Source organism: Bactrocera latifrons, unplaced genomic scaffold (genome assembly GCF_001853355.1).
Source record: "Bactrocera latifrons isolate USDA-ARS-PBARC rearing strain unplaced genomic scaffold, ASM185335v1 scaffold_110, whole genome shotgun sequence".
In the NCBI taxonomy this organism is placed as follows: Eukaryota; Metazoa; Arthropoda; class Insecta; order Diptera; family Tephritidae; genus Bactrocera; species Bactrocera latifrons.
Genome location: NW_017534520.1, coordinates 454,403 through 465,738, shown reverse-complemented (window position 1 = coordinate 465,738; position 11,336 = coordinate 454,403). Strand labels below are relative to the sequence as shown.

Below are 11,336 nucleotides of genomic sequence, written 5' to 3'. Positions count from 1 at the left end.
ATAATAATAAACAATATTTATACAAATGATAATATTTCCATAAATCCTTAATATATGCCAATTTTTTATTGATTTTATTGCAATTTTTACTTCAACTATTTTAAATATTTGATTTCTAAAATTTTCTCTTCAATTGGAAAAAAAATCATTTATTTGATTTATTTTGAAAAAATTTACTTATCATTTCATTCATTATATGCACAAATCAAATGTTTAAAAACAATATATAACCATTTAATTTTGAACTGACCGAATACGAAAATTTAATTGTGTTTAATGAACCGAAATAATTTCTGCGATATATTGCGCGAATGTCAAAATTCGAAAATACATAATATAAAATTATGACATTGAAACATAACTGCCGCGTACACGCCAAACACAAACAATAAATATTTTAACAACAACAACAAACAATTTGCTTAAAACGGAAAATTAATTGATTGTCATTGTGTTGAATGCGCCATTAACGTACATATTACTTTTAATTGTTGTATTTGGGCAAAATGCGCTGATGTCGCCAATCAACCACGAAAATATTTAAAAAAATTATAATTAATTTAAAAAATATGATAAATTCAAAAATTGCAATAAATTTTAAATTTGATAAATAATTACAAAAAATTAATTATTTATACGAAATTGCTAACCGTTATGTTACAAACAATATAATAAAACGACAATACAACACAACAATATACACAAACACAAATACTCACACACACACTACAAAACTCACCTGTGGTCGCCTTGGCATTGCAACTGTCCGACCGACGGACACGTTATACATTGCTCTTAACAACAACAAACAGCACCATCATTCGACCACCAACATGCCGTCGTCAGCTGCCGTCGTCGCTGCCGCAGCCGCTGCTGCCCAACAGCAGGCCGCCCAAGCTCAGGTCCAGGCTCAAGGCACAACGCAGACGAATGCCGCCAATGCTGCTGCCGTCGCCGCTGCCGCTGCACTAGCTATGGGTGCCGCAGGCGGTGGTGTGGGAGCGAGCGCTGGCGCTCATCATGCACAGCATCATCATCATCATCAACTGGAAGTGGGCAAAAAACGTGCCGCCGCGGACAATGACATGCTACAACTGGTATTTGTTCTACTACTTCTTCAATTTGTGTTGTTTTTGTTATTCGTTTCTATTTTTTGTTTTTCCTTTCATTTAACTTCAATTAAATTTATTGCGTTGCAGTAACATTTATACATATATATTTATGCAGAAATATTTTTTCCATATTGTTGTATTTGTAAACGTTTTGTTATTGTTTAGTTACTTAATTTTCGAATTAAGTGAATTTAAGTCTTATTTTCATCAAAAACTTATTTCATAAATAAAAAGATTATCATTAATTAAATAGTTTTTTAAATTAATTGTCATTAATTAATTCAATTTTCTGTTAATTTTATAACTTTTACTTTTTTTTGCCAGAAATAATCTCATAACTTACACAAGTTCACCCATTTAAGCATTTACTTTGCATTGATTTGCCAACTGGTGTGTGTTCGGCATAGCATACTTTTCAGCGCATGCTCAACTGCTTTTACTGTATCTTCTTTTGCCTAAAGCTTAAAGCATTTTTATTTTTCAAATGTTTTATTTTTACCCCTTTCCCTTCAATAATGCTTATAACACAACCGATTTTTCAAATGCAAAGGTGGAAGCTATGCAGTTCAGCGGTATATTTAATTATAATCCAAAAAAAAAACACTTAAAAAGATAATAAACAAATATATATAACTATTTGAAAACTCGGTTTAAAAAAAATTCTCGAAGCTTTCATACTTTTTATAAAAAGTCGACTATTGAGCTTCGATAAGCGAAAGCTTGCTCAAGCCGTATAAGTGCACCACAACACTAAAAAGGCATTTAACGTATTGGAAATATTAAAATAACGAGCGAAAGCTCTCGTAATAAAATTTTGTGGAAGTTCTAAGCTTATACAAGCTAACGCTGCTAAGCCGTATTTGGGAAAGATGTGCTTAAAACTTTGTGCTTATTCAATTTGTTTAGTGCTTTAAACAGAAATAATGTTATCCGATTGTTTTCTAAATTATTACAAAATTCTTACTTATTATATGCTAATGAGTATCAACTCTTACTAAACCGATAGATCGTCCCTTAATAGAACATAATCTTTCAACTTGCCAAAAACCTTTCGCTAACATTTTACATAGATCCTCTCTTAATACAATATAAGCATTTAACTTACCAAAAAGCCTTCATTAACACTTTTACTCATAAACGTTCGGAAAGTTTTTCAACCTAATTAAGAGGTTTACCTTTAATGTATTAGCACATCAAAATTGACGAAAATATTGCACCTGCATTGAAGTTGTACTGAAATTGATGCTTAAACTATTCTTCAGGCAGGAGTTTTAAAAGCGAAAATCACAAGCTTTGAGATCTCAATAAAGTGGTGTTTAAATGAATTATGAAATTTTAAACCTAAACACAAAATTGTAAACAATTGTATGTCATTCAAAGCAGCCCCAAAAAAGCTTCGCAAAAATTTTAAAATAATATTATACTGTAAATAATACAGCTCTCTTAATTACCGCTCTTTTAAACAATTACCCGCAAAGAAGAATGCAGGTTAGTTTACAAGTTTGAAAGCTTTAAGCTTAATGAGTAAAAGCTTTACTTCTTAATTTTCTTTTCATATTTTGCAAATTTTTGTTGCCGTTTAGTAAATTATCAACTAAGACATTAGTGTTCACATTCATAAACAGCAACAAGCACCGTAAAATACTTTTCCAAAAACATTTAGCGCATACATATAGTAAAATTTTGTTTTTTTTTTAATTTTTTTTTCCACACATAACGGCATTAGTTATATAAAATACATACAGCTCATACATACATACAAACAAACATATGTACGTTTCTATGCGAGTATACATATTGTAGTTTACGTAAAGCTAGTTAATTACATAATAATCTATTTATAACCAAACAAACCATCAAAAATATCACTTAACTAATTTTATGTGTTTTCTTTCTTTCTGTGTATTCTTTTCTTCCTCAACGTTTGTTTGCATCATTTGCGTTACTACACAATGTGTGTGATTATTTGTGTTTTATCATCAAAAAACAAATAATAATAATAAAATAAAAACAAAAAATATATAAATATATAAAAAACGTGTACCGTCTTCTAACAACAACCATCAATCGAAAATGTTAAATGAAAAACCTATAAAAACTCTTAACGATGCCACTTCAATGCCTGCAACTTAACTACTTTTTGCCAATGCAAACATCACCACCATCACAACTATTACTACTACCGCTAATACTACTACTACTACTATAAAATCTACTCTGCCTGCATCTACCACCACTACCACTGCCAACTGCTCCTTCTGCTGCAATGTGTCTTCACTGCTGCGCCAACATTTCGGCTGAACGCCCTTCACCTTCTCCAATTTTATCGCAATGAAAAAAATATTTACAAAACAACTCATTAACATTGCACATTTGTCGCAAACCACAAAAAAAATAGATGGATGTTAAAACGGTTGGTTCATTTTACTATGAAAATTTCGTAAGTACTAAACCCGCATTTTTGTGTACCTTTGAAAAGTCCTTCTTACAAGTACAACTACATATCTATGTTTCGCTTACGTTCAGTTATACTCACTTTTCTCAAATGGAAATATACTTTCTAACTAACTTTTTTACTCTTTCACGTTGTTGCATACTTTATTTGGACTCTTTTTGTGCATGCATGAATATTTATTACGAAATTATTTATTTCGATAACACGTAAAATAATTTTTTTACAAATAACAAAAAAAAGCACATAAATTTGGGAACAAAGCATACTTATATAAGCTTTGCAAATAGTGAAACACAAACGCTTTAAAGCTCCAAAGTCGAGGAAATGAGAACCCTTATACCTTTACAACTCACTTCAGAGCTTTAAAGCTTAAAAAAACTCCGCTCTAACTTCTAAAGCTTTACAAGTATATAATTCACTACTTTCAAATAAAATCGAAAAATTTCTAATTAATTTGAAACAAGCTTCGAAATTGTTTAAAGACTCTTGAATAAAGCCGAAAATTTTATATTAAAATAGTATATTAATAGTATTGTGTAGCTTTCAAAAAGACGAATTATTTAATATAAAGGTCTGAAGTCGATGGAGTAAAAGCTTTTGAGCCATCAGAATTACCAAAAAAATTATACTTAGAATTTTCCATATGAATTGAAGAAAGCTTTTGAAAGCTTCATATCTTTTAAAGCGTTAAAAAGATCTGCTCCATCAGTTTCAAATAAAATCAAAAATTTTGTTTTGAAAAAACTTGTGATTAGTATTGTGTAAGATTTAAAAAATTAACTAAAGTTTAAAAAGCTTTATTTCATCTGATTCAAATCAAATGCAAGTATGTCGTTAAATAATGTTCCTCCTATAATGGTTTGTAAAAAAATCAATAGTGCCACTTAATTCGAACTCGTTAAAAAAGGTGAAAGCTTTCAAAAAATACTTCCAAAAAGCAGAAATCCGAAAGCTTTGATTTAGCATATTGAATCCTAAACAATAAAAGTGCGCATTCCTAAAATAGCTAAAGGAAGTATCAGTTTTCCAAAGGTACTCAAAATTGCATTTACATATACTTAATATTCTGCAACCTTATTTATAGTAACTTGACATTTTTTTTTTTCATTGTAAGCTTTTACGCAAGCGTTTAATCTGTTAGTAGATAAATACTGCAAGCTAATTTTAATTGTTTAAAAGCGTTTTGAAATTGTCGTTGTAAATATTGTATAATTAAGTCGAAACTAGGTATATTTGAAAAGTAAAACAGTTAAAATTTATTATTTTTTATTGAAAGAAATTGAAGTTAAAGTTCATTTTTAAATATTATTTTTAAATATAATGTTGTTTCTGATGCATATCAATTCAATCTAAAACTTTAAAAGTAAAGCACATATGCCTCAAATCTTTACCAGTTTGAAAACGTCTACTTCGCTTAGCTAAAAGTAATTATGTTTTTCAAATGTACAAGTTCTTAGTACACCAGCGAGCTTTCATCGCCAGCACTTTGCTAACTAAAGCTTTGACACATTGTGAAAGCTTTGGTGATTATTATTTTCTTTAGTTATTTACTTATTTTCTAGGCCTGTCATATTAGAGCTTGTCCCCTAAACGCTTTGCCATTTATTTACTTCAAACGCATATATATACATATATATAATATTTTAAATGTCTTTGAAAGCTTACTTTCATATTTGCCATTTATTTCGCCGTATGCACACCAGCCTGATCACATGTTAAAAAAACATACTATACCTAGCTTTAAGCCAAAACGCGCTCATGCCAGCTTTTCGCAAAGCTTTGAAAATTACATTTTTAAGCAATTCTAAGCTAGCTTAGTTTTAATGTTCGTTTAAAGCTTTTATAAAAAACTTAAAAATTTTCAAATATATTATATACTAATTTTATTTTGCTTTTTCCAAACTTTCTCTTCATTTCTCTCTCTCCCTCTTTTCTCTCACTCTCTCTCTCTCTCTCTCTCTTTCTGTGTCTTATGTTCGGCGCTATGTCACAACAGGCTTTCTCCGGAATGGTACCGTTCAAGCGTCCCGCTGCCGAGAAATCCGGTATTCCAGTGTATCAACCCGGCGCGACCACCTACCAGCAACTCATGCAACTGCAACAGCCGTTCGTACCAGTGTCATGTGAGTACCAATCTCAAAATGGTGGGACGCCATTGAGCGCCACTACCACTACCTCTACTTTGAGTACTTCTACTACTACTACTACTACCAATATGAATCCATATAATGCTACTACTGCAACAGCAGCAGCACAAGCAACCGCCGCCACAGCAGCCGCAACAACAACAACAGCGGCGGCTACAATTGGTGCCGCCACATTTTTAGGTGCTAGTATCACAACACAACAACAACAACAACAGATTGAACAGCATCACCACCAACAACAACAGCTACACAATCAGCAAATGCAACAACAGTTGCATCTGTTACCGCCACCACCACCAACCACAACCACACYACCAACAACAACAACTGTCACTTCCAATTATCATTTACACCAACATTATAGTAACAATAGCACCCTGTATAAAATTAATAATAACAACAATATCAATAAAAACAAAGACAATAGCAACAACATTAGCGCTCTAACAACCCCACCCAAATCCAATTCCCCCTCCGCTAGCATACATTCGACCCCAAACACAGATTCATTGCAAATAACAACACCAACATCATCACCATCCGAAACAACAACAACAACGGCAGATGTTAATAGTTTGTATGAGTCAAGTAGTAGTAGCACACACACACAGGCTAGTAACGGTAATCACAACGGCGATCAAGACGGCAATGAGGTGTCGTCAATGCTCCCGCCAACATCATTGTCGTCGCCAGGCGGCGCAACAACAATTTCGTCAGCGTATGTGCCATACAACAATGGCGATAGTAATTTGGCTAGTAGCAACAACAACAATAATAATAATAATAATGTATTATATGTGAATAATAATATTTTGAGTAACGGTAGTAATAAGTTAGCTCCCACAACAACACCAACAACAACAACTAGTGCGGCAGCAGAAGCAGCAGGTGAAGATTATGATGACGCTGCTGATGGCAACGATGCTGTCGCGCCAGCAGCTGTTACATCAGCAACAACTTCAGTAAGTAGCAATTCGCTCTTCGCTGCCTCTGCTGGCGCACACACTTACGACACCACAACAACAACAGCAAAATCATCGGCACTAACAGCACACACAGCCAATGCTAGCGCTAGTAGAAACGATAAAGACGCTAGTGAAGATAGCAATAACAACAACAGCAACAAACCCTACTTTAGCAACAGCAAGTACAGCTACAACGCTTCGGCTAACCCTTACAGCGTCGCCAATTCACCTGTCAAATATGCCACACATAAGACATCAAGCGCCGCCGCCAATGAGGCAGCTCACTCCGCGTATGCCGCCTACGCCTACCAAGCACAGGCAGCCCAAGCCGCACACTCTCATGCGTCCGCGATCGCCTCATCCACTTATCCGTCCACCAGTTTGTCCAACGGCGCACACAGTGACACACAGTCATACAGCGTCTACAACGGGCTTAATGGACATGCCACCTCAGTCGCCGGCATATTGCCGACTCCCCATTCAGCTGCCGCAACGGCGGTTTCCGCTGCCTCTGCAGTTGCCTACCAGCAGGCACATCAACAGCAGCAGCAACAACAGCAGCAAATGTTGCGTCTCTATAATCAATACGCTGGCGTACCCACCAGCGCTACCACGTCTTACGCCAATTTGCTGGCTGCTTCGCATGCCGGTTATGCCACACCCACAACCACTATGGCTCACATGTCGGCGGCAGCAGGCATGACTGTGCCTTCGTACGCCGCTGCCTACGGTATTCCCGCTTCGTCGGCAGCTGGCGCAGCCACTCTGACGCCCACATATGCCTACAGCGCTTATGGCAGTGCCACACCCACCGGCTATTATGCCGATGCCAGCGCTCTAGCCAAAGAGGCCGCCCAAAAGTACCATGCCAACGCTATAAAAATGGCTGCCGCGGTCAATGCTAATCAACTGAGCGGCAAACCGCTTACTGCAGTTGCCGCTGGTGGTATGGCCGGCTTACAGTTAGGTAAGGCTTACATGACCGCCATGCCTGGTAGCGCTAATGCCATAGTTGCCCAACAGCAGCAACTCTCGCTCTTACAGGCACACCACATCGCACAAGCGCAGCACGCCGCCGCTGCAGCAGCCGCTACTCGTTCAGCGCTAGCGGCGAGCTCACTGTCCAGCTCGGGCATGTCAACGCCCGTCGGTACGCCGGTGCATACGCCCACTCCTGGCGTGGCCGCGAGCGGTCTGCTAACGCGGCCCTCTTCTGCTGCTGGCAATTATATCAGCGCAGCTACATCTCATACCGCGCTGCGTCCGCAAGCAGTGCAGCTGACTGCCGCACCTTCCGCCAGCAATTCGCCGTACGCGGCCGCAGCCGCAGCGGCTGCCATGCAACAACAGGGCTTCTTCTACCCAGCTGGCATGATGGCTGCACCCGCGACACCGGCTTATCCGTATGCAGCGATCGGTGGCATACCGACTGCTATGCCAACGGCAGCTGGTATGCCAACCGCGCTCTCTGGCATAACCACCGCACCGGCAAGTGCGGCGGGCAGTGCCATGGTGCTTAATCCATACAAGAAAATGAAGACCTCGTAAGCAGTTAGTTTTTTGGAGGCGTTTAACCATACACGCGCACAAAATCCCTTAGACTTACAATACCAAACGGATATGACAAACTAATTTGTTAGCTAAGTCTAGCATGCAAGGGCAAGGCGCTGCGTTTCATCCTTTTTACTTAAACATGAGAGTTTATTCAAAGCTTTTATGGCGGCGCTTTACCAATGCATTTGTACTTAAAAAGCTACTTAAGCATACTTTGCAAATACGAAACAAAAGTATCACAAGTATGTACATTATCATTTGGACTTACAAACAGACAATTTTAATATAATCGTGCCTACTTTTTGGGTATAACCTAAAGCGAAAGCTGTCATAAGCATTAAAAAGCTTAAATACATGTTAGAAATAGAGTTATAAGACAAATAAATAAAATGCATCACTACGAAGTAAACGAAAACTTTAAAAACGCCCATAAATCCCTTACATCAATATTAAGCTCCACATTGAGCTTTCACGCATACATTGGAGTTTGCATATAAACTTAAAATTAACTACTGAAAAACAGTAGCATTTTACTTTAATGACTTACTTATTAGGCGGCACTCAAATTTTACATATTTGTTTTGTATACAGCAGCTCGCTGTAGAATTATTTAACAAAAAGCTTTAAGTTGCCATACAACATGAGATTTACCATGTTTATGAATTAAGCATTAATCCTGCTTTAAGCAACAAGGTTAATACAAGTAGCTGTTATCAGTTGAGCAGAACTTAAAGCGTAATTTGTCAAAGCTCACGAGCTTTTAATTCAGCAAGTTATGCTTAACTGTAAAATCCCAGCCTAATTCATGCCATTATAACTAATTATATTCTTGTAGACATTAATTTTCGGTTTTCCGTTTAATACTTTAAGAATATTTTATTAAAGCGGAGTGTGAGCTTTTCAAAAAATTAATTTTCTTCCAATATTTTCGTTAAAAAATTAAGAACAACGAAACAAAAACTATTAGGATAAAATTAATGCTCTGTTGGTATTTGTCATATTTTCGCACAATTGCATAGAAGCTAAAAAAGATTTGCTAATGTAATATAAGCTTTCACAATAATTCGTACAACTAACGAACTACTGCGATAGCGCGAAATTTATAAAACTTTTTTCGAGAAAATATGTTGCAACACTTAAGTTAATTAGAAATTTACAAAAAAGCTTTTTCAATATGAGTACTTAATTGAAAGCTGAATCAATTAACGTATTTCAGCAATACGCTAAAAAAATCACATGACAATGACAATGTTAAGCCAAAAGCCAAAACTATTGATAAAACGGCATTTTACTATCAAGAGCTTTCACAAATTTTTATAAATATGCAACGTTTTTATTTTACCTACGTTCCTATGTAGCCATAAAATGCTTCAGATTATGTTTACCATGCTCCTCCAATGATGAATAATGATGAATCGAAGCAAAAATGTATTATATCCCAGTGGTTTTGAAATGAAAGCTTCTTACAAAAGCGTTTACTATATAAATGAAGGCAACATTTTTTAACAGTAGGTGGCGCTGTAGTAGTTAGCAAAAATAGCAACGCAGCTAAACAATAAGCACTAGAAGTAGTCAAAGCTGCACAAGCTTAATGAAAGCTCGACGCAAGTAGTGAAACTTTTTTAACTACTTATATAGTACTGTATATTTTTAACAACCTAGCACTAGTTTCGAAACATTGCTATGAAATAAATCTGAGAAAGCGTCTTTAAAGCTTACGCTCTCTCTCTTACGTCTCGTTGTGCCCACCAAACTTCATTTACGCAGTTGACGCGTCTCTTTGAAAGACGCTAGATTTTTATTTTGTTGCAGTGACACTGTTAATAATTTTCTTAATTTATAATATGTATATTAGCTGTAAGTAGTTTACGTCCCAGATTGTGCTGTGTATTATCTATATATACACTCACGCATACATACAACTATTACTCTTTCCCTCTCTATCTAGTTGCCATGCTCATTCGATATATAACTCTCGAGGGTTATTGAAAGTATTTGTACACATATACACGTTTCAGTTCGAACACTGCCGCGCCTAGCAGCGCTAGGAGTATTTGCACAAATCTCGTAAACATTTGAGCATATTTCTCTACTCACTAATAGTTTTTAAGTCACACTTTCCTATAAATAATTTATTTATTTTTCAACCGTCAATTGTTCCTTCAATTAACTTAAGTATATGTTTGATGCAATACATGTACAACAACAAATTCAACGAATGTGTGTGGTGTGAGGGCAGCGCTCTCAATACGCCATGCGCTCTGCGCTCATTCGCGATACACTGCAAAAAATTTATACGTATGACTTACTAACCATTTTTACTAGCGTAGTTTCTTGTTTTGTGTGTTATTTTTAAAGCATTCAATATAGATTCGTGTAGTTGTTTTAGCATTTAGTTATAGTCTAGGTGTTTCAAATCTACAAATAATTGTTTTTCAATTAGTATTAGTCGTTTGGCAAGCAATTATTAAAGAATATTTAAGCATTTACATTGGTTTTCTTAGTTTCAAAAGAACTATATGTGCTAGTTGCTATTATTTTTTTGTTTTTGTGCATATTTATTACAGTTATTTGTTTAGATCTTTGCTGAAAACGCGTTTTGTATTAAAAATATATCTTTTTTATTGTAATTTTTTTATTAATTTGCTAATTTTAAATAAGTTTTAAATACTTAGATCTCTTGTGATTATTATGCTTAATTTTTTTTAATAACTTATAATTTTTTAAATTAAATATATGTTTATGTATTCTGTAACCGTTACTACCTTAATAATTTTTATGAGCATAATTTTTGCATTATTGAAAACGTGAAATCCAGTATACTTGTGTTATATTCTTACGTCGTCTATTTAATTTAATGGAATTTAATTTCCTTTCTACTTCTTTATTGTAATAAAAAGCAGCAAGCAACGTCTGCATATATTGCCAATATTATATAATTATTTTTCCTACTGCGCACTTTTCATATAATTTTAAAATATTGTTAATGTATTCGTATACAATTTTACTTTACCCAGCTTCAATTTCAGTACTTTAGAATCTATAGAATTGTATTTATAAATGTATTTATAGTCTAGCTTAGCCTGCTTACTTAACTACTCAC

General features: G+C 35.2%; 1 protein-coding gene across 10 annotated transcripts in view; it reads left to right on the top strand.

The window, feature by feature from the left end:
* The window catches only part of LOC108973496 (mucin-19), a 243,468-nt gene extending 232,766 nt beyond the window's left edge, over window positions 1-10,702 (top strand). For 2 of the 10 annotated variants that reach the window (XM_018940843.1, XM_018940834.1), the window contains exons 6-7: window positions 3,511-3,552; window positions 5,564-10,702. In XM_018940843.1, coding sequence (XP_018796388.1) covers window positions 3,511-3,552; window positions 5,564-8,227 — 2,706 coding nt within the window. In that variant the 3' untranslated portion in view covers window positions 8,228-10,702. Of the gene's footprint in view, window positions 1-812; window positions 1,098-3,510; window positions 3,553-5,563 lie in introns of all 10 variants that reach the window. The other 8 variants (XM_018940877.1, XM_018940818.1, XM_018940866.1 and 5 more) reach the window with 6 other exon arrangements.
* The last annotated feature ends 634 nt before the right edge of the window (window positions 10,703-11,336 follow it).